The 24,015-nt window shown below is 41.3% G+C and overlaps 1 protein-coding gene across 1 annotated transcript in view; it reads left to right on the top strand.

Annotated features, from left to right (window-relative positions):
* ASAH2 (N-acylsphingosine amidohydrolase 2) overlaps nucleotides 1–24,015 on the top strand; it is a 69,445-nt gene that overhangs the window by 24,713 nt on the left and 20,717 nt on the right. The window contains exons 8-14 of the mRNA XM_059170239.1: nucleotides 7,088–7,208; nucleotides 8,889–9,014; nucleotides 13,521–13,607; nucleotides 15,465–15,569; nucleotides 15,703–15,784; nucleotides 21,633–21,748; nucleotides 23,036–23,130. Of these exons, the coding sequence (XP_059026222.1) occupies nucleotides 7,088–7,208; nucleotides 8,889–9,014; nucleotides 13,521–13,607; nucleotides 15,465–15,569; nucleotides 15,703–15,784; nucleotides 21,633–21,748; nucleotides 23,036–23,130 (732 nt within the window). The remainder of the gene's footprint in view (nucleotides 1–7,087; nucleotides 7,209–8,888; nucleotides 9,015–13,520; nucleotides 13,608–15,464; nucleotides 15,570–15,702; nucleotides 15,785–21,632; nucleotides 21,749–23,035; nucleotides 23,131–24,015) is intronic.

Raw genomic sequence — 24,015 nt, 5'->3', positions numbered from 1 at the left:
TGGGCTCAAAAGGACTGCTGGTTACTACCCCTTTTCTTGTAAGTGGCCAAGCGGCCCTCTGGAAGGTTTCTGCTCATTTTCACTCCTGTTACCCAAACATGAGTGGGGTGTTGTTCTCCGTGTTTTTGTCCATCTTTGTATTATCCTGCTCTCCGATTATTCTGAATAATAGATCCCCAAAGCCAAATCACTTCTGTCTTCCTTTCAGTTCCTTCAGTTCCTGGTTCATTAGGCTCGAATTTTAGAAGATATTTTCTGGGCCGTTTCTTGTTCTGCCTTTGTTGATTGCTTCATCGTGCCATTTAGGATAGAAGAATTTTGATTGCAGTGACTTACTGGGACCTCCCGAAACCAGCTATCTCCCCAATAACGTTTTGAGAGGGTCATCTGGGACTTTTGAATGAAAGTCCCAGATGACAATAAAAATATTAAAATATATTAAAATAAGAATATAAAAAATACAATAAAAATAACAGAGAATGGAAGAGAGATGGTAGAAAGATTTTTCGGAGATGCTGGCCACCGAGTTCACCTGTAACTTCAGAAAGGCTCCCCTGACTACAGCTCATGGTCTTGCTTTCATACTGAGCAGTCTGGTTCCTATTCACTGCATCTGCTTGTTTAAAAATTCAACTAGTATAAAGCAATGAAACACTCTTTCCTCTCCTTTCCAGATACTTTGTAGTGGGGCAGGGTGAAGACTGTAAGGGAGGGGAAAAGGGGTGTGTGGTTTAGGGTAATTTGCTCCAGGAGCCACAGCAGACAGACGATGAAATTCTAGTGGCTTAACCTGTTAAGGACTCGAAATGTGCACATTTCCCCCCCACACAAAGTCCCATAAAATTTGGGTGGTCGTTTTGCTTTGGTGTGATTGGCCAGAGCTCTTCACAGGTCCTATCCTGCTAGTGAGATGGGGAAGTAGACGACTCTGGGTATTTGGTAAGCCCTTACATTTGTGCCACAGGAGGGCAAGGTTTCTTCCTTTCATTAGTTCATGTGTGTGTGATGTGGGTTGAATATACCCAGGTCCACATGCACCCTATGTTTTAGTGTTGTCTTAATCTTATCGCACACACATGCACACACACAGAGCTTTGCATCTTTTTCCCCCTTCTCATGACCATCATCGTCATCAGCTACAGCAGCGGGGTCAGGATTAGAACCATCCTTCTCATCATAGTGGTAATCCATTCCATTCCTTGTGGAGATCATTGATTGTGTTAAGTACTGTAGATGTGCTTACTTGTTCCTTTGGTTGTCAAATGGGTGGCAAATACTACAGTTATCATTATTCTACAGAAATGAACACTGAGGTTCCACTAGATTAAACAATTTGTGTCTGAGTCTAGAGCTAGTACTCTAGCTGCTAAAACATAGGGCCTCTGTAGCACTTTCTTAAGGAGGTCCTAACACATTCTTATAGTCTGACTGGCTTAAAGCAATAGAAATTGATTCTCTCGCATGTCTAGAGGCCAGAAATCCAAAATCAGGTGGCAGGGTTGGTTTCCCCTGGATCCTCTCAGGGAGATTCTGCTCCATGTGTTCCCCAGCTTCTGTTGTAGACCCTTCTCTTCACATCGCCTACTCTCGATGTCTCAGGGCATCTCTCTATTCCTTTCCTCTTGGTATGAGGACACCAGTCACTGGATGTAAGACCCAACCCAGGCCAATATAATTTCATTTGTTCTTTCCCTTGTTTATATCTCTAAAGACTATTTCCACATAAGGTCACGTTCTGAGGATCTGATGGACGTGAATATGGTGGCGGAGGGGGGCGCTGTTCAACCTACTACAGCTTCCTATATTGTATTTACCCCAAAGGATCCCATACTATTACATATCTTCGTGAACACTACCTTTGAATGGATGTACAATATTCTCCTTCCCCATTGGTGGACATTTAAGTTGGAGAGGGCTGCCATTAGTGCAGAAGACCTTCGTGCCCAGCATACACAGGCGTTCCCTTCTCTGGGCTGACTAAGGTGCCAAGCTCCGTGAGCCAGGCAAGGACTGGATTTCAGCCTCTGTTTACCCCTTTGGAACACATCCCTATGTAAAGTACAGCATTCATGCTGGACGTGATGGCCCAGTTGGAAGAAATGGCACTTGGGGCGGGTTTGTTACTGTTTTAGAATACAGAAGCAGCTCCATTTTTGCACCTGGCTTTTCTTTTTCTGTTGTGGAGTAAGAAGTGCGGAGTGTCTGAATTAAAAGAGGCCCTAGAAAATGCCTCAGTGACCCAGGAGGAGAGAATACTTAGAATAGTCTATATTAATTTGCTCCGTATTGAGTCACAAAGCATAGTCAAAATTTATTACTGTTCAGTCTTAGGAAACAGAGACCCAGAAATTTTAACTAACGGTGCTACAGACTGGGATAAAATCTCAAACCTCTGACCTTCCCTGGTACCTTGATTGTATCCTACTACCCCCAGAAGGCCCTGCTTTAGCTGTGACCTAATCGTTATTTAGAAGTGTTTATTTTATTTTATGAAAGATTTTATTTATGTATTAGAGAGAGAGAGAGAGAGCGAGCACATGAGGAGGGGGGGCAGCAGACAGAGGGAAGGGGAGGAGGAGACTCCCCGCTGAGCAGGGAGCCTGATGTGGGGCTTGATCCCAGGACCCCGGGATCATGATCTGAGCTGAAGGAAGATGCTTAATGACCAAGCCACCCAGGTACCCCTTTAGAGTTGTATTAATAGGGGCATATATATCCTTTTATATCCATATTCTAACTTCTTTTGAAACCACTTTCACCTTTCTTTCTCTCTTTTGAACTCTGCTTTGAAGAACGTTTTTTTTGACCAGATAAAATAACTTGTGAGTGCAGCTTTCTTAAACTAAGAATGATTGCTTTTCTGTGTATCTTATAAAAATTCATCTATTGTCATAGTACTTTGGTTGCTGTGACAAGCCTGATATTTCAATAGCACATATTCTAAAGGCCAGAAGAGGAAATATATTGCATCTTCTTATTCTGAAATATCAAATAACTTTTTCAAATACTTATTTTTTTTCAGTTTCATAGAGAAAAAGATTCCGTTAATTTTCTAAGGCCTGAAATAAATGAAAGTAAACACATGAAATCAATAAGAATTCAAGTCTTTAATCTAATTAACAGGTCACAATTTTTAGCATTTGCTTTCTCTCCAGATGTTCCTTGGTGGTAGGGGACATACCTGATTCCTCTCTGTGTTCATTGGGGTTTAACACAATCCAACCACACGCTTGTCTACTCATAAATTCATGCCGATTGAATAATTAGAACAATTGCTATGTCATGTCTCCCCGCCCTTACCCATTCTGCTGTGGCCAGATGAACTATCCATCCTCCAAACCCGCTATGCCCCTTCCCATCCCCATGCCTTTGCTACGAATGAGTTTTCTCCAGTGATCCCCTTGCCAAGTTCCTACCCATCTCTAAAGACCCAGCTCAGATGTCCCCTCTGCTGTGAAGCATTCCTCAAGGACAAGATGACGCCTTGTTCATCTCCGTGTCTCCAGTGCCTGGCACAGAATCAAAGTTAATGAAATGTGTACTCAATGAGCCAGTGAATGAAACAGAGGAACAGAGCCAGTATCCCATGACAGATAAGAACTTGGGCTTTGTGATCTGACAAACCTGCATATTCATGGACCTGTTTCTTGACTTACAATGGAGTGACCTTGGTCAGATTACTGCCTCATTCGGAGAGGTCACTTCCTTAGCTGTACAGTAAGGACAATGATAGCATCTGACTCAAAGCATTCTTGTTAGAACGAAATGAGATCCTGAGCATAAAATCCTTCACCTAATCAGTGCTAAATGATAGCCATTGTTGACAAAATTGTCCGATAGGTTTCCTTCACACTGGAGAGGTTGCAGTCTGGCCGAATGTGGCTGACCCCGCAGTCCTATCAGACACAAGCATTTTGGTCCAGGAGCCAAGGAGCTGTCATGGCCTCTACCCCCTTTCCCTTCCAAACTAGGTGGAGTAACACTGCAAAAACAGACTCCCAGCTACCTGGAAAACACTAGTTGACTAGAATTTTCTCTGGCACTTGAATTTTAAGAGAAAGAGACAAACCACACACACACACACCCCCCAAAGAAACTAGGGTAAGGGTTTTATTTTTATTTTTTATTTTTTAAATATAGAAACTCTGCAAGTAACTTCTAGGAGATGATCTTAGAATTCCCTTTAGCCTAAATATCCATCCCTTTACATCGTAACAAATACATACCTTGGGGATTGAATTTTGCTTATAGACTGGTGATTTGGCCTAACGCTGTTTAAAAGAAAAGTTCAAAATGGATGTCAACATGAAAAAAAAAACTATTATGGAAATTTTCAAATATATGTCAATTTAGCATAATTAGCCTAATGAATCTCCATGCAACTCTTATTCTGCTTCAGTAATTAGCAATTCCCTGCCACTCTCTTCCATCCCTCCTCTACTTCTGGTTTGTTTTTTAAAAGACTTTTAAAAGCAAATACCAGGGGGCACCTGGTGGCTCAGTGGGGAAAGCCCCTGTCTTCAGCTCAGGTTATGATCCCAGGATTCTGGGATGGAGCCCCCCATCAGGCTTTCTCCTTAGCAGGGAGCCTGCTTCCCCATCTCTCTCTCTGCCTGCCTCTCTGCCTACTTGTGGTCTCCGTCTGTCAAATAAATAAATAAAATCTTTAAAAAAAAAAAGCAAATACCAGATATCAAATCATTTCACTCATAAATATTTCAGTGTGTAGCTCTATCCAGTAAAAACATAAAAACAGTATAACTACAATCCCCTATCATAGCCAACAAGATTAGCAATAATTTTTTAACAGTCTATTTTCAGTTTTCCCTGTTTGTATCAATAAAGAGTTTTCACAATCCTTTTATTTGAATCAGAATCCAAAGAGTTCACAAACTACATTTGCTGCCTATGTGTTTGAAGGTTCTCCTCTGGTAACCATTCTTCTTTTATCCTATGTTATTTACTTCTTTTTTTTTCAATTTCCATTTTTTTTTATTTGAGCATAGTTGACACACAATGTTACATTAATTTTAGGTATACAATGAAGTGACACCATGTACAATTTCTGTATGCCACCTGCTATGCCCATGACAAGTGTGACTCCTGTCTGTCACCATACAACACTGTTACAGAGCCATGGACTCTATTTCCTGTGCTGTGCCTTTCACAGCGATGACTGATTCATGCCATGACTGGAATCCTGTGTCTTCTACTCCCCTTCCCCCATTTTGCACAGCCCCCCAATCCTTCCCTCTCGTGTCCTTTACTTTTTTAAGAGTCTTAAAATCGATAAACATTTCACAAAACCATGGATGTAGGCAAGCTCTGGCAGCATTGGCTTAGACTCTCATAAGCAGCATGGTAGAGGTGAGGGTCTTCCAGCCATGCCTCCAGGTATCCACAGTTCATGCCAGTCCTCATTCTATCAACCAGCTTCACCCATCTGTGTTGCCTGCCCAGCTTTCATGGGTGTGGTGCTGGCCGTCTCTGACCTACATATACATCAGTTGGGCAATGAGGTCTGAATCCTGAATGACAGCCTTGAGGTTTAGAAACATCCCTAGTCATTAAGTAAATGTTCAGCTTTGAGCGCTATTACTTAGGTAGGAATGTAAGCTGAAATGCTTAAAAAGCTTTCAGCAAGGACTTACATCAACGAAGGATTTTTTTTTTTTAAACAAATCTTATATTGGCCTGAGACTTTAGGAATCGGTGTCTCTCTTCTCTGGAACAGTCATCGAGTGATTTGCTTTATAGCCCTCCATTCTGTAGGTCTCTTTTTCACCTGTGTGGAGGTTTGATCCTACAAAGGCCACTGGATAAGGTTTCCTGAGATGCGAACTTCAGTCTTGGTCCTTGACGAGGCTGCCATGTTGCATCTCTGAGACACCTTGGAGTGGAGGGAACAACTGTCTAGTTCTCAGGGTTCTTGTGAAGTTCAAGTAAGGTAACAGATGTGAAATTAGTTGTTAAACTGTGTAGCTCTACACTTAAATGAGGTATTACTATGCACAAGGATATATCAAATTATGTATAATAGCCTCTTTCACACCTCTCTGCACTTTCTTTGTTGTGCCTTTCCCCTGCAATGCCCTTAAGAATTAATTGCTAGTCATCTGCAGTCCCCAAACACTTTATGCCTATCTCTTTATAACATGTGCCACACTGTATTAAAGCCATTTGTTTACATTTTTGTCTTCTGCAAGATTCTGAGCATAAACTGAGTTTATTCCGTGCTCGGCACACAGCAGAACCTCAGTAAATGTCTACTGAATTAGATAGGATTGATTTTAATAATTATTATGTGCACCTGTCTTAAAGGACAGGATCTGTGCCTATACAGCGTTTTAGCCATATCGTCTGATCACTGACCAGTCTTGGGTCTTGTTAAATCTTGTGATATTGAAGATGATGATGAGGATGATGATGATGACGACACAGTTATAAAAATAGAGCTTTGTATTTTTTTAATTAATTTTTTATTTTTTATAAACATGTATTTTTATCCCCAGGGGTACAGGTCTGTGAATCACCAGGTTTACACACTTCACAGCACTCACCAAAGCACATACCCTCCCCAATGTCCATAATCCCACCCCATTCTCCCAAACCCCCTCCCCCCAGCAACCCTCAGTTTGTTTTGTGAGATTAAGAGTCACTTATGGTTTGTCTCCCTCCCAATCCCATCTTGTTTCATTTATTCTTCTCCTACCCACTTAAGCCCCCATGTTGCATCACCACTTCCTCATATCAGGGAGATCATATGATAGTTGTCTTTCTCTGCTTGACTTATTTCACTAAGCATGATACGCTCTAGTTCCATCCATGTTGTCGCAAATGGCAAGATTTCATTTCTTTTGATGGCTGCATAGTATTCCATTGTGTATATATACCACTTTGTATTTTTAATTTCACTAAATGATCAGACTTCTGGAGCATATGACTAGTCATTTGGGCTCCCCAACAATGGAAGAACCTAAATGCGGAATGCCTCTCATTAAAATGAATTTCCTTTCCTTCTGGGGAAAACATAAGCTCCCAGTCATTGTTTTTGCCCCCATTGTCTGGCTCCTTGTTCTTTTTACAGCTGGTTTGCCATCCACCCGGTCAGCATGAACAACAGCAATCATCTCGTCAATAGCGACAACATGGGCTATGCCTCGTACCTTTTTGAGCAAGAGAAGAACAAAGGCTATCTACCTGGACAGGTGAGAATATGGGTCATTGGAAGCATCTTCTTCACCCACTTATCACCATTCATGCCATGCTCAGAATAGCTGATTCAACTAATGAATCATTGAACATTACATCAAGAATTTGTCATGTACTATACAGTGGCTAACCGAACATAATAATAATAATAATAATATTAATAACAATAATAATAATAATAAAGAATGGCTGATTCAAATCTTGTCAAGGATTTGACAAATTCAAATGGCAAATTCAAATCCTGTCAAGCGTTATCATGGATATCATATACTCACATGCTTGGAGAAGAAGATTTCTCCATCCTCCCTGACGGGGAAAGAGAAATTTAAAATGGCTAACTGTGTCAAATGCTACTTCTATGGATGGTTTCATTAAGTTGCAGTTGGTTGGATAAGGAAGGACAAGTTCAGGATTTTTGACCAACTTGGAAATATGATAAGTTGTCTTGATGTTTACTTCTGTTTCCAGAGCTATGGAGGTATTAAGCACCTTCTGAATAGTGTTAAGAACCCAACTGAGGGTAAGGTGATGCATCTTTTTCACTGGTTCAGATTTCCCTGTTATTGGCAAAATTCCTTTCAAGGAGTTTGTCTTACTTTCCTTCGCTAAGGCCAAAGTCAGAGACAGCCCTAATGCCCCAGACTTGTTTTTTTTAACTTTGAAATGCAGTGAGGGCTGGAATTAGAGAGGGGGCCAAAACTCAGTCTGTGTACTTCAGAAAGCTGTGTAAATTACCGACTGCAGACAACTAGGTGGTGGTGGGGGGCCCTGTTCTGTTTGACCCTGGTGTCCAAGTCCCAAATGCAGAATAGAAGAGGATGAGAGCCCCAGGCCCTTGGGTAGAATAAATATCTAAAAGGTGTGTAGTGACATAAAAATTATTGGTTCCATGTACATTTGATCTGATCTTTTATCTCTTTGTTGACTCAATACTTTTTTTTTTTTTTTCTTCATTTGAGCTTGAGTTTTAGGGAAAGGAAAGGAAGTTTCCATTTATTATCACTGGGTGCTAGGCAATTTGATTTAGGGTACCTTTTTGGTATAAAAAGAGACATATGATCTCCGATACCTGTTTTTCTCTCTTCCTAAGAAAACTGAAGACACTGAAAGTGGAATGGTAGGCCAGCTAACTGGATTGAGGTTAGCATCTTGTACCACTCAGAAACCTTGTGTTGTTACTTCAGGTTGACGGGATAAGAGAAAAGCTACACAGAGGGAGATCTGGGTGGTAGAGGCTGTATTTAGGTTCAGTGTTACCAAAGGAAGATGTGGATTCACTATACTGTTTTTAAGCCAGTAGGATATTTATTTTTCAAGGAAAATCTCTGAGCTCCAGATACCATATGAGAATAGCTTGATGAGTCAGCATTTTATAATTTGTTGTTGTTGTAGGCTGCGTTCCTTGTCAAAAATGTTTCTTTTGTGGCACATGTTTGAAACTCTCCTACTTGAAATGGCTTTATTGATCATTGGAAAGTCATGGGTAACAATATGTATGTGGACTGCCATGTGAATTTTTTTCAGAAATTTTCTCAGAATGTTATACCTCCTTCTTTTAATTGTCTGCAAATGATTTTGAACAGTTCACCAGAGTGAACTGAATGTTTGCATTTTTAATGGACATCATTATGGGAAATAAGAAGAAATAAAAGACACTTGGATGTTTCTTTTGGCAGGGGCCGTATGTAGCAGCCTTCGCTTCATCAAACTTGGGAGATGTGTCCCCCAATGTTCTTGGCCCACGTTGCATCAACACAGGAGAGTCCTGTGATAATGCCAATAGCTCTTGTCCCATTGGCGGGGTAGGTAATCGTGACATGAAATCTTTATTTTTGCATCTCATGTGCATTTTATGCTTAAATATCCACCATTAACTAATAATTATGTTTTCCTCAAGTGTACACAGGCCTACCAACTGCTAGCTCTAGCTCTTCTCAGGAGCACCCACTAAAGTATGATTGGGTAAAATTCTAGTTTCCCGTTGGACTGACCTCTAAGTTTTTTGAATGGTGAGACAGTTAGCCAATGTCAGAGATACAATACCCTTCCCCAAACTTGGACAGTCTGGAACATTTCACCTTGGCATTTCTGTTGTTCCAAGTCAATACCAAAATTGCCTACCTGAGATGTTTTTCACTGATGATAATTTTACCGGATTTAAAAAAATATATAAGATTGATATTTTTTTTGATTGTTCACTTGCTTTTACTTAAAAATTTAAGATTGACATTTTTAAAAATTTTCTTTAAAGTCACAAACAAAATATCTTGCTGTGAAAACTCACATGACATGGAAAACACAGACAGCAGTAGGAAGTGAGTCCTGTTCACTTCCTTCCCTGCCCCCCTCCATGAGGAGTTATGACTGTCACACTTTTTCTCATGTACTCCTCTAAGTATTCATGGATAAAATTTTGTAACTTATTTATTGATTTTTTTTTATTGGTCTGGGATTTGAGTTTTCTACCTCATAGTTCTTAAAAATCTTCTTATGACCCTATATAGGTCTGTATGGTAGGTTTTTAAGACAACAGGAATGAGGGATGCCTGGGTGGCTCAGTCATTAAGCGTCTGCCTTCAGCTCAGGTGATGCTCTCTGGGCCCCAGGATCAAGTCCCGCATTGGGCTCCGTGTTTGGTGGGAAGCCGGCTTCTCCCTCTCCCACTCCCCCTGTTTGTGTTCCTTCTTTTGCTGTCTCTCTCTTCCAAATAGATGAATAAGATCTTAAAAAAAAATGTAAAGACAACAAGAATGCGTGTATGTACCCTCATTTATTGAACTGTTTCCTTGCCATGTTCATTTACAGGTTTTGTTTTTGTTTTTGTTTTTTGTTTTTTTGGGTTTTTTGTTTTTGGCTTTGATGTGAGGAGAAGATGCTATTCTTTGTATCTATAGAACATGTCACTGTGATATTCCTTTCATTAAACATCATTTCTGGTCTATTTCTTCTATTCTAGTCAATGCCACCCAATGAGTAGTATAGTTTTAACAATTATACCTTTTTATTATATATTACCATGTTTATATAGAAAGTATGGCTTTGTTATTCTTCATTTGCAGAATTTCCACACATTATTAATTCACATTGAAGAAAAGGTGTCCTTTTCTCCCCACATATATGGCAGAAGAGAAAACCTCTCTTCTAACCATGGAATAAAAGTTCTTTTTGGTTTTGATTGGGTCAGTGGAGGTACATACCCATTCCTGGACCAAAGTACTTGCTGGGGAAATGATATGTATTGATTGGCTTGAACTGGGGTTTCTGCCCAGTCTTTGGCAAGGCCTAGGGAATGGCCATGATCACCTTAGGCTTATCTGGAGCTGAAAATGGAATCAGTGACTGTTCAAGAAGAGACGGCTTTCTGAACGAAATTGTGATTTGCTTAAGAAACTCAAAGAGGGCAATGTTGCAATGTCTTTTGCTTTAACCCTGCTTCTTCAAACAGATTATTTTCTTTAACTTTAGAAATTAGCTTTGATGTTAAAAAAAAAAAAGCTAAATGCTTGTTAAAAATTCAAATAATATTGAAAAGTTCAGAAAACAAAACAGGTAAATGAGAAGCCCCTAACACAGCCAACACAATTAACCTGTTACAAATTTAATGACCGTCCTTACAGACAGCATTTTCTGTGTCCAGGCACTTATCTGCATGTAGAGTTGTTTATAAATGAGGTCCTGCCATAATGCTGTTCTGGAACCTGCTTTCTTGTTTCCAGTGAATATACTTGAAAATATCACTTAAACTAACGCCATAGTTTTCAGCCATAAACGAGTCTACCTGTCCCATACTGATGAGAAGATTCTTTTTTTTTTTTTTAAATTTTTTATTTTTTATAAACATATATTTTTATCCCCAGGGGTACAGGTCTGTGAATCACCAGGTTTACACACTTCACAGCACTCACCAAAGCACATACCCTCCCAATGTCCATAATCCCACCCCTCTTCTCCCAACACCCCTCCGCCCAGCAACCCTCAGTTTGTTTTGTGAGATTAAGAGTCACTTATGGTTTGTCTCCCTCCCGATCCCATCTTGTTTCATTCATTCTTCTCCTACCCACTTAAGCCCCCATGTTGCATCGCCACTTCCTCATATCAGGGAGATCATATGATAGTTGTCTTTCTCTGCTTGACTTATTTCACTAAGCATGATACGCTCTAGTTCCATCCATGTTGTCGCAAATGGCAAGATTTCATTTCTTTTGATGGCTGCATAGTATTCCATTGTGTATCTATACCACATCTTCTCGATCCATTGATGAGAACATTCTTTCCCTCCCTCTCTTCCTTCACACCCTCTTTCCCTTCTTTTTCTTTTTTCCGTCACATAAACATGCTCTGGTCACTATGTGTGTTGTGTGTTGTACATATTTTCACATGCCTATGAGTTTCACTTAAGACAAATTCATTTTTTTTTTAAGATTTACTTATTTATTTGGAAGGGGCAGAGGGAGAGAGAGACTCTCAAGCAGACTCCCCTCTGAGCACGGAGCCTGATGTGGGGCTCTGGGGCTCCATCCCACCAGCCTGAGCTGAAACCAAGAGCCAAAGTTTAACCTAATGAGCCACCCAGGTACCCCTAGGACAAAGTCTTAGAAATGAATTTGTTGTCAAAGAGAAAGACAGCCCCCAGGGGGTACCCGTCAGTCCCTTCCCCTCCAATCCCCCACTGCAGAGCGTGAGTGACAATTTCCCCAAACCCTCACTGATACCCGGTTTATCAGCCTTTAAGTTTTTGCCAACATAACATGCAAAGAGTTCTCTCTTTGTAGTTTAAATTTATATTTAATTATTCATGAGATTGAAAATATTTTATGTTGAATGACCACTTGCACTTCTTTTGCAAATTACCTATTTCTTTTTTTTTTTTTTTTAGATTTTATTTATTTATTTGACAGACAGAGATTACAAGTAGGCAGAGAGACATGTAGGGCGGTGGTGGGGAAGCAGGCTCCACACTGAGCAGAGAGTCCAATACAGGGCTCAATCCCAGGACCCTGAGATCATGACCTGAGCCGAAGGCAGGGTTTTAACCCACTGAGTCACCTAGGAGCCCCAAATTACCTATTTTATCTATATTCTATTGTGTATCCATTAGGATTTTTTTTCTTTTTCCCTCCCAGCTCTTTTGAGATGTAAATTATACAACATTGTATAATTTTAAGGAGTACAATGTGATAATTTTGCCACACATATAGGATGCTTTTGACTGCAAATGAGAGAAAAACCCAACTCAATATGGATGAATCAAAAGGTATTAAGAAGGTAGTCATCCATATTATCTTTTAATACTTTTTAATTTTCAATTATAATATTGAGTTATCTGGTCCCTTTCAAGATTATCTGGTATAAGAAGTGAAGTAGAGAGCCAGATTTATATACTGATTTTTCGTAAAAGATCATATAGTTGTTCCAGTATAATTTTAACTGAGTTTCAATTCAAGGCAATCATGAACCATAGGCAAGAACAAACAGGTAGGAAGATATGCAGCCAGTGGGGAACTTGGCTTTAGGTCTTAACTCAGATATTAGCTACTTGTACCAACCCTGACAAATCATCCAACCCACCTAAGCCTCAGTTTCCTAATCTGTAAAAGTAAGGTGCTGCTTGTTTATGGATAAAGAAGAGGTGGTCCATACATGTGATGGAATATTACTCAGCCATCAGAAAGGATGAATACCCAACTTTTGCATCAACATGGGTGGGACTGGAGGGGATTATGCTAAGGGAAATAAGTCAAGCAGAGGAAGTCAGAAGTATCATATGGTTTCACTTACTTGTGTAGCATAAGGAATAACACGGAGGACATTAGAAGAAGGAAAGGAAAAGTGAGTTGGGGGAAATTGGAGGGGGGAGATGGACCATGAGAGACCGTGGATTCTGAGAAACAAACAGAGGGTTTTAGAGGCGAGAGGGGTGGGGGATGGGTGAGCCCGGTGAAGGGTTTTAAGGAGGGCACGTATTGCACGGAGCACTGGGTTTTATATGTAGACCATGAATCATGGAACGTGACATCAAAAACTAATGATGTACTGCATGGGAACTAACTGAACATAATAAATTTTTTAAAAAATTTTATAAAGTAACAAAAAAAATTTTGTTACAATAGGTGATTTCAGAAGACTTTCCCTGCTCCAATGCCATGAATGATTTTGCTTTTCATAATCTGTAAATTGAGAGACTATCTGACCAGAAGTGCTAGCATGTGGCTTAGAAACTCCTCTGACTTAGCCTCCCTTGCAATGCCGCACTGCTTGGACCCTCGGCTTACCTCACCGCCCATCTGCCTTGTCTCCCTGTCTTGCAGCCCAGCATGTGCGTTGCTGTGGGACCTGGACAGGACATGCTCCAGAGCACGCAGATTATAGGACGGATCATCTACAGGAAAGCGAAGGTCAGCCGTGGGCACCACTTTTTTCACCTTCATTTAACGTTGTTTTTTAAAACCCACCGACAGCATTCACGATGAAGTCTTTAATGGTAAGAGGCAGCAAGAGCTCATGCTAGCCATGGAGTCAGCTGGCACCGGCCCTCTAGGAAGGCTCTTCCAACAGCATGCAGGAACCTCTCTCTGACGGCTCATCTGACTTCTTACAGGAAATCTTTTGAAAACCAAGGACTCGGGGAAACATCCTGTTTCCATCCAGGTGCCTGCCTCAGACGGCACGGTGATAGAGAGTGTAAGATTTTAGCTAACATGGCGTCCGCAATGACCGGACTGATCCAGATTCTCTTGGCTTTTGCTGCCCTGTCGCCTGACTGTTCTTAACGTCTTCGGTGGCAAGGACACACTGAGCAGGGCAGCTCTTCATGCCTACAATTTGCCTTCAGATTAGTTCCTAGTCTTCAATATGACCCAACTGTCCATCTTCTATTTTCTTCTCTTTTCTTTTAAAGATATTTTTTGATGAGGAGTGAATCTGGTTTGCAATGAAATTATGAGGAGTTTCTTTCTGCTTCTCCCTCTGTGAAATTGTGGCCCCATATTTTTTGTTTTTTAAAGATTTTATTTATTTACTTGAGAGAGAGCATGAGAAGGGAGAGGGTCAGAGGGAGAAGCAGATTCCCCGCTGTGCAGGGAGCCCGATGTGCAACCTGATCCCAGGACTCCAGGATCACAACCCGAGCTGAAGGCGTTCACTCAACCAACTGAGCCACCCACGAGCCCCTGTGGCCCCATATTTTGCCTCCACTCTTCTGGAGACACATTTCTGGCTGAAAAGACAGAGGGTGACCTCAGGATGAGATCTCTCCCATAGTTGGATATCTCTTCTTTCACGTGGCTAACTTGTACCTTTGTTGCGTATGTGTGAGCCCATGCATGTGTTTCAGTAAATATTTTGCTCATGGGTCCTGAAATGTTTCAGGAGCAACAAAGGAAGAACTAAAACACCCTTAAAAATGTGAGGCACCAGCCAGCCTTATTGCTACAGTTTCTTTCTAATTACTGTGGTATTACCAGTGGATGGTTCTAGATGAATAGATTCTATTTAGCGATTCTATTTAGACACAGTTTGGTGTCAGAAATGCTGTTACTGTTCTGGGCCTGGGAGTCACAGGGATTTGTCCCACATTCTGGATTCTCTTCTCAGTAAGGAACAACCTTGCTCCTAATCAGGGAGGCAGCTGGTGTTACTGACAGCTCGCTCCAAGAACCCCCACTTGGCTGTCGAATTGGGGGTGGGAGACAGGCAAGTGTCAGGAAAAGGGGCATGTGGTAAGGTGGGACAAGCTGTTTCTGAAATGCTGACTCATATTTCCCACGAGATGGAAAAAGCGTCAATTAATCCTACAGGAAAAAAAGGGGAAAAAAGGAGGAATCTCAAAGGGTGGATGGTGGGGGAGTGCAGAGTCTTTCCGGCCACCCTTCGGTGCCAGCCCTGTCAGAGGACTCCCCGCTTCTGAGGGAGAATCCCTGAGGTTATGCTTTCATCCTGGCAAAGAGAGCCTCTTCCTTATCTTAAATTTTCTTGACTGTCTTTCAAGGGAGGACTTTTGTGCCACAGCCTGTATCACTAGACTGTCCCATTTGTGGGGGAGTGGACACAGGTCCAGGTCTTAGGGACGCTGGGCATCTGGGAAGCAATGGGGGTGGGCAGAGAGAGCAGCGTGGGTAGTGGCCATTTCTAAGCAGCTGACAAAACAAAACATGGTGGACAGATGCTTCTCCAAATGGTACTTATTGGGCACAGTTGGTACTATTCATTTGAGCTCTTTTGCTACTAACAGTAAGCCTGCATGGGTTTTCTAGGAACTGTATGACTCCGCCTCCCAGGAGGTCACGGGACCACTGGTTGCGGCTCATCAGTGGGTGAATATGACGGATGTCACCATCCAGCTCAACTCCACACACACAGTAAGTATCACTGAGTCACACGATGATGACCCAGAGGTAAAGCTGTGGTCTGATCTCATGACTTACCGGAAGTTTAACTTCTTGTTTGTGTTTACTTTGTATTTTTGTGTTGTTTTAAAACTCTCACCTTTAGGTAAAAACATGTAAACCCGCACTGGGCTACAGTTTTGCGGCTGGGACCATTGACGGATTCGGGAGCCTCAATTTTACGCAGGGTAAGGTGCTGTCGGATGAAATCTGTGGTTCCAGGTTCTAAAGCCTTAGGGTTTGGAAGGGTCTAATGGTCACCATGCATTTATGGTTTTTTACTGTTATCTTTAGATGTGGGTGTGTGTGTGCTTTCCAGGTGTGTCCATAGCATCCAGATTTCCCAGGGATGCGTGTCTCCTGGAACTTAGCTTCCATTGATTCAAACAGAATCGGAGACAGTTTCCCCTTGCATTTCAGTCTACAGATGGATGGTTTTTAACGGATCTGGCACGAGGGTGCACTTGGGAGGAGTACAGAGTGGGGTTGTCATTTTACCTTCAATGATAGGAGTTCGCTCTGCCGTCTGCTAATGAATGCCTTTACGGAAGCCCAGAGTCCTCCAGGCAGAGGTCTTCAGGAGCCCAGACGCAGGCTGCCAAGTCCTCTTCCTATGTGCATTTCCACAAATTTATAACTGAGGATTGTAGGCTTCCTACTTTCATCGTGATCATCTCCGTAGTAACATGTGCTGTGAAGTAGGGAAGATGGAAAAATATTTGAGTCTCACCTGTAGGAAATATTTTGGCTTCTTTCATTCCTGCTTTTTATATATTATATTTTGGAACTGTTGACTGACAAATTGATGAATACAGTTGCAATTTGAGACATTTGCCTCATCTTTCCTGGTAATATTTCATTCTGGGTGGTCTAATTTCCTAGAACAATAATTTTTAACAGCTTTATTGAGATATATTCACATACCGTATAATGTACTATTTAAAGTGTACAACTCCGTGGTTTTTAGTATATTTGCAGATATAGGTAACCATCCCATGGTCAATTTTAGGGAATTTTCTTCACCTCAAAAAACAGCCCCAGACTCTTTAGCTCTCACAACCCCCATCCTTCATCTCCCCCAGAACTAAGCAGTCCCCGATCTTTCTGTCTCTCTGATTTCTTATTCTGGACATTTCCTGTAAGTGGAATCATAAAAAAAAAATGTGGCATTTGTTAGCTCATGCTTTTGAGGTTCATCTGTGTTGTACAATTTATCAGTAGTTCATTCCTTTCTGTGGCTAAGCCCTTTGACCCAGGCACAGATCCCGTCTTCCGCACACCCTAGCCCCTGATAAACCATCATTTTACTCTCATTTCTATGATTTTTGGCCACGTAGAAGCAAGAACCTCCAGTATTTGTTTTTCTCCATCTGATGATTTTACTGTTGCTTTCCAATGTCAATGCCTTTTCTTTCTTTTTCTTGCATTATTGCTCTGGCTATGACTTTTTCGGAGTTGGGGATTCAGGGGTGCTGACTGGTTAACAGGAAGACACACTATCATTCCTCTTCTGAGAGAAACTGTTGTGTTTTCTACCAGAGAAAAGGGCAGAGGCCTCTCTCCCTAAAACATGGCTCATGTTAAGATGTTACTCTATGGGATGGGCCCCTAGTCTTGGCAAACATGCCCAAACATGCCCAGCCTGCTGTGTTCCTTTGCAAGGAGTAGAATCTTATCAATAAGGTAGAAAGGGCTTGAGACAGGCCCACTTTTCACCCTATAAACACCTTATACTAAAAGGGGGAGGGGAAGAAAGCACAAGTGAGAATTTAAGATATTCGAGTCCAGGTTTTTCAAATATGAAGGATTTTTAACCAATTTAAATTTTTAAAATTCTTGACATTATAGAACTGGAATTTACTAACGTCTACTCTTAGCTTTCTTGGTGACAAACAAAATTCAAGAGCCAAAAACCCAAAGCGAACCTAAAAACAGGGAAAAGCTTGTAAAACGAAATATGGATCCCAACATTAATGGGTAAACAGAGAACACTGGTTTTTAAATTTTAAGTGGTGGAAAAGTTGTATACTACACTGAACAGGAGTGGTGAGAGTGGGCACTCTTATCTTGCTCCTAATCTCAGTGGGGAAACTTTCAACCTCTCACTGTTGACTTTTATTATATGACACCCAATATGTCCAGTTTTTAACATGGAAGGATGTTCACTTTTGTCAAGTGCTTTTTCTGTACCTACAGAATTGATCATCTGATTTTTATTTTGAACTCTATTAATAGGGTGTGTCATATTTATTTATTTGCATATTTTGAACTACCCAGATCACTTGATCTGGTGTGTGATCCTCTAAATCTGCTGTTAAATTCAGTTTGCTAGTATTTTGTTTGGGATTTTTCTTCTATAATCCTCAGGGATATCATCCTAAAATTTTCTATTTTTGTAGTGTCTTACCTGGCTTTGATATCAGGATGACGCTGGTCTTGCAAAACAAGTTGTGGAGTAGTCTTCCCTATCCAATTTTTGGAAGGAGTTTGAGAAGGATTGAGTCTATTTTAAGCTGATAACGTAACTTTGATTGCATGCAAAAGCTATCCTTTTATTTCCTCTTCTCATATCTTGTGTTTTTTGATGTCATAATTTGCATCTTTTTACATTATATATCCATTAACAGATTATTGTAGCTTTAGTTATTTACTTTTTCATTTTTTATTTTTAAAAATATTTTTATTTATTTCTTGACAGAGAGAGAGAGAGACAGCAAGACAGGGAACACAAGCAGGGGGAGTGGGAGAGGGAGAAGCAGGCTTCCCGCTGAGCAAGGAGCCCAAAGCAGGGCTCAAACCCCGGACCCTGGGATCATGACCCGAGCCAAAGGCAGACACGTAATGACTGAGCCACCCAGGTGCCCGTAGCTTTAGTTATTTTTAATACTTTTGTCTTTTAAACTTCATACTAGAGTTTAGTGATTTATATACTACCATTAAAGTATTAGTGTATTCTTAATTTAATTATGTACTTACCTTTACCGGTGAGATTTATACTTTCATATCTTTTATGTACTATTAGTATCCTTGCGTTCTAGTTTGAAGAACTCCCTTTAGCATTTTCTGTTCCATAATTCATGTAGGCTCCCTTCACTCTTTTTTATTTTTATTTTCTTCCTCTGATTGGGTAATTTCAAATAACTTGTCTTCGAATTGACAGATAATTTCTTCTGCTTGATCAGATCGGCTGTTGGTGTACCTGACTGGGTTGTCATTTCATTCACTATATTCTTCAGCTTCAAAATTTCTATTCTTTTTAATGATTTTTGTCTCTCTATTGAACTTCTCATTTTGTTCCTATATTATTTTCTTGGTTTTGTTGTCTAACTGTGTTCTCTTCTAGTTGTTGAGCTTTCTTAAAAAAAAAAAAATTATTTCAAGGGGCGCCTGGGTGGCTCAGTCAGTGAAGCCTCTACCTTCGGCTCAGGTCACAGTGTCAGGGTCTTAGGATCGAGCCTCCCACCAGGCTCCTGGCTCAGTGGGAAGTGTGCTTCTCCCTCTCCCTCTGCTCCTTTCCCCTGCTTGTGCTTTCTCTCTCTCTCAAATAAATAAGTAAAATCTTTTGAAAAATCATTTCAAATGATTTGTCATAGATCTCCATTTTGGGGGGATCCATTATTGGAAAACTATTGTGTTCCAACGGTGATGTCGTTTCCTTGATTTTTGCTGTTTCTTGGAGCCTGGAATTTTGTCTGTATATTGGATAAAGCCACCTCTTTTAGACTTTGCAAACTGGTTGTCAGGGGAAGGACCTTTACCCACGGGGGTGTGCAGGGATATAGGATGGGTGAGCCGTGGTAGTTCCAGATCCAGGGTAGGGCAAGTGGCGTAGTGTCCATACAGTCCTTTTTAGCTTAGTTCAGCACCGGTGAAGATCACATAGGTCTTCAAACGCCAAGGCCCTGGCGTCCTCAAATGTCTGCAGCTGCCATCCGTGCTCTTGGGATCTCCAGGCTGCTGCTGAAATCCTCCTGATCTCTTTCCCCACTGGGAGTGTCATGGCCGAGGAGCTCTCTCTTGGGGTTTGGTCAGGCTTGTGGGTGCCCTTACAGTAGCAGAGGCACTGAGAGCTGATGCCCATGGGTCAGTGACAGGTCTGCGATCTGGAGCAGAGGCGCTCATAGAGCAAGGGTAGCTCCAGGGTCCGGGCCACAGGCTCTCCAGCAGCAGTAGAGACTCCGCACCCGAGTTGTGGGTACATATGGAGCAGCCGTGCAGCTGGGGATTGGAGTGCAGGAGCTTGCTGAGGACAGTGGGTCGGGGTCCAGGATAGCCCTCAGCGGTGGCTCTGGTGCCTAGGATTCAGGTACATACCGAGCAGTTCCCGATCCAGGGTCTGGAGCACAGTCACATGTGGTGCTCACGCAATGTTGGATTCTGACATGGGTGTGCATGGAGCAGGTGGAGCTCTGCAAACAGGGGCACTTGGGGGTGGGGGCTTCAAACCTGTACCCAGGGTGGTGTGTAGAAGCTCCTAATGGGTGAGGAAGCAACAGCTCATCCTCTGGGGCAGGGGGCAGTCCATGGTGGTGGTGATGGCAGTGATGGCTCTTGGCGACTTAAGTCGTCAAAGTTGCTGGTGTCCTTCATGGAGCAGGCTGCTGGGGTCTTTGTTTGTCAGGGGGGTGCTGTGTAGTGGCAGGGACTGCTGGGGTCCTCCACGGAGCAGCCACTGGATGCTGGGACGGCATCGACCATGTAGCTGAGACCAAGAGTCTCTGCACTTCTTTGATCCTCACTGTTTCAGCCAAGTTAATCCTTCCAGGGGTCCTTTCTAGGTGATTATTCCATGTTTTGTGCTATAGGTTCCTAACTGGACTCTAGAGCCCTCCTGGGACTACCTTCATTTGTGAGCCGCTAATTGTGGTTTTTCTGTGGGGTGACAAAGGCTTCTATTTTCTTTCCCTTCTTGCTAGGTCCCTATCCCCTTTTTTTCTTAATATGGGCATTAACGCTATAAATTTCTCTCTAAGCACTTCTTTTGCTGCTTCCCATAAGTCTTGGTATACGGTGTCTTTATTTGTATTTCTCTAAAAATGTTTTCATATTTTCTTTTAATCTCCTCCTTGACCACTGTTTATGATCGTGTTGCTTAATTTCCACATATTTGTGAATTTCCTAAATTTTCTTCTGTTATTTATTCCTAGTTTCATTACTTTGTGGTTGGAAAATGTACTTTGTATGATGTGTACCCTTTAAAGTTCACTGGGGTTTTTTCATGGCCAGTGTACAGTCGGTCCCAGGCAGTGTTCCGTAGGCGCTTAAGAAGTGTCTGTTATGTTCTTGTGTGGAGGGAGGTACGAGCAGGTACCTGGTACAGCCACTTGGTTTCTCATGTTGCTTGCATTTTCATGGTTGATCTTCTGACTGGTTGTCCCATCTGTTACTGCAAGTGGGTTATTAATACTCTAACCATGACTGTTGAGTATCTCTTTCTCCCTCCATCTCTGTTAGTTTTGTTTCTTATATTTTGGTGCTCCGTTGCTAAGTCCTGCATGTTTATAATTGTTATATTTCCCTAATGGATTATAGATTCTAAGTTCGTAGGTTTCAGAGTCAACAGAACTTCCCCCCGATTATGGCATTTAAGTGTGATTTTTGTGTAGATAAATAAGTGGGGAGTTAAGAGAGCCTCTTCCTCTGACCATAAGCTGAGCAATCAGTACTTCAAGTTGGGGGTGTCATTTTTAGTTTTTCAAATGGGAAAGGTGATTTCATTCCTAGATCTACAGTTAATTATAATGTATTATTTTTCTTTGCAACATGGATGAGGAAGAGCAATGGAAACAAAACTTTAAGGTCATTGAAAAAAATACTCTCTTTTATTCTATCAGCCACAACAGGGATCTAATTCAATAATGACTCCTATTTTAGGATGCACAGGAAATTTTACCTCTTCTATTATTCATACTGTTTGGAATTACTGGGCAACAACCTTAATAAAATCTTTGCAATAAAGGCATTGTCGTACATTTGTCAAAGTGATGGCATTGTTCAGAGGGTTGGAATCACACTAATCCTAACATTCCTAAATAGGGACAACAGTAGGGGATCCATTTTGGGACAGTCTTCGGGATCAAATCCTGGGCAAACCATCTGAAGAAATCAAAGAGTGTCATAAACCAAAGCCAATTCTCCTTCACACTGGAGAGGTAATGCATTTTGACTATCATGGTAAAATTAGTATATTGTTATTTTAAAACATAACTTGTCAGAGACAAATGATAGATCTTATGGACAGAGTTCTTATTTAGACATTCCCACATCAAATTTTTTTTTTTTTTTTAAAGATTTTATTTATTTATTTGACAGAGAGAAATCACAAGTAAGCAGAGAGGCAGGCAGAGAGAGGAGGAAGCAGGCTCCCTGCTGAGCAGAGAGCCCGATGCGGGACTCGATCCCAGGACCCTGAGATCATGACCTGAGCCGAAGGCAGCGGCTTAACCCACTGAGCCACCCAGGCGCCCACCACATCAAATTTTTAACATTAAAAATATTTATGTTAAGAATCTAAAGCACAAGGGGTATTATTATTAAGTATTGCAACTTAAAATTCATGATAGATAGCTAGAATGGTGAAAGCAGTAGTAAAGGAAGAATTTGTGATCAACATATATCTTATTCAGGATTCATTCTTGTTTACTCCAGGACAGGAGTTCATATATAATTCTCTGCAGAGGAAAACATCCTCAGGTCATAAAAAAAAAAAAAAAGGACATGTTCTTATCTCAATTTTTTCACAACTCAGATAACACGATCAACTAAAGCAATAGTCTTTTAATACTCCCTTTGGACCATGGATTTTTTACATTCTAAACATCAAAAGGTCGTGTCAGTGTTTGTAATATAAATTACTGATGTAGAAAATATTTTTGAGTTTTTTCCCCCTAACATTCAATTGAAATTCTTCAGGAAAAAGAAAGAGGAAAGGAAAGAATCTAGGGAGAGCTTCTACAAGAATCTGACCTGGGAAAAGGGTAGATTGTCTTGGAGAAAACTTGGGAGAGTAAGGCAAGACTTGGTAACTGCAAATTTTTAAAGTGCTATGAGAATCCAAAGAGTAATGATTAAGTGAAGCTGTTCCAAATGTAGAATTATATATCCATCTTGGCAAGGATGGTCACCACGGTGCTCCAAGAGAACCCTTGGTTACCTGTTACACGTTGTGATTCTAGGACGCCAGATCCACCAACAACTTCATTGATGAGGAAGGAAGTCAGGTGAATGCATCTGAGATCCTTATGTTATGACCAGTTTGAGTATCCCATACTATCTCATTCATTAGATAGAAGATCTGTGCTGATGGGCGAAAGCACCCAAAGGAACTGGACACATTGTCAATCCTTTTATCCATAAAGGAACTTGTGTGAGCATCTTCTGTCTTTTGCCCATAGAAAGAACAACATCCCTAACACAGTTTTCATGTTTTGGGTTTTTAGTTGACAAAACCTCACCCCTGGCACCCAGATATTGTTGATGTTCAGATTGTCACGATTGGGTACTTGGCCATAACTGCCATCCCTGGGGAGTTTACGTAAGTCTCCTTTGTTATTCTGTAGTTAAAAATGTAATCGTAATGTATGTGTTTCTGTTGGAATTGCTTCTTCTCACGGGCCATAATGCTGAACTCACTCCTTTGTATCTTACGCTGCCATTTTGGCAACAGTGACAAATATTTCAGCCCTCTTTCCGTGCGCCTCTGAAGAGTAAATCTTTCGCTGTGTATTTCTAGTGGGTAAATTGTAGCAAACAAACATTTGAAAAACTGCTTGCAAATGTAAATGATGTGCATTACTATGTCAGCAGAAAGACTTGAAATAGTATCAAAATACAGATACTGGAAACAGTTGAAGTATTAGAAGCAGGAAAGATTGAAATCTGCTCCTTAAGCAGTCTTCTCTGTTTCAGTAAGTAGCCCATTTATATCTTTCTAAACCTTGGAGTCATCGCTGAATTCTCTTGCTTTTCAGTTTCTCCCACTTTCAGTGTCACAGCGAATTTTGCACATTCCGCCCAGCCACCATTAGCTTTCCCATAGGTTACCGCCATCACCTCCCGTTTCACCTGCTTGCTTTCTCCCTTTACTCCTCTATAGCCTTTTCTCAATACTGCAGTCAGGGAAATCCCTTCAAAACCCAAGTTTAGCCAGAGCTCAGAATCTTCCAATGGCTTCCCATCTTACTCTGGGTAAATTCTTAAACCCTTACAACATCTTGCAAGGGCCCCATTGAGATTTTCCCTGTGCAACCTCTCTGATCTGATTTCATAACCATCTCCCCCTTACTCACCCCCCCTTCAGCCACCTTGGCTTCATTGCACTGCTTCAAGTATGCTCCTGTTTTAGGGCTTATGAACTTCTGGTTCCTTCTGCCTGAAACACTTAGCCTCCTTTCGTGACCACAGCCGGCTCTTCTATTCT

Source organism: Mustela lutreola, chromosome 4 (genome assembly GCF_030435805.1).
Source record: "Mustela lutreola isolate mMusLut2 chromosome 4, mMusLut2.pri, whole genome shotgun sequence".
Classification (NCBI taxonomy): Eukaryota; Metazoa; Chordata; class Mammalia; order Carnivora; family Mustelidae; genus Mustela; species Mustela lutreola.
Note: the sequence above shows the minus strand (reverse complement) of the source record. Positions and strands in the feature narration are given on the sequence as shown.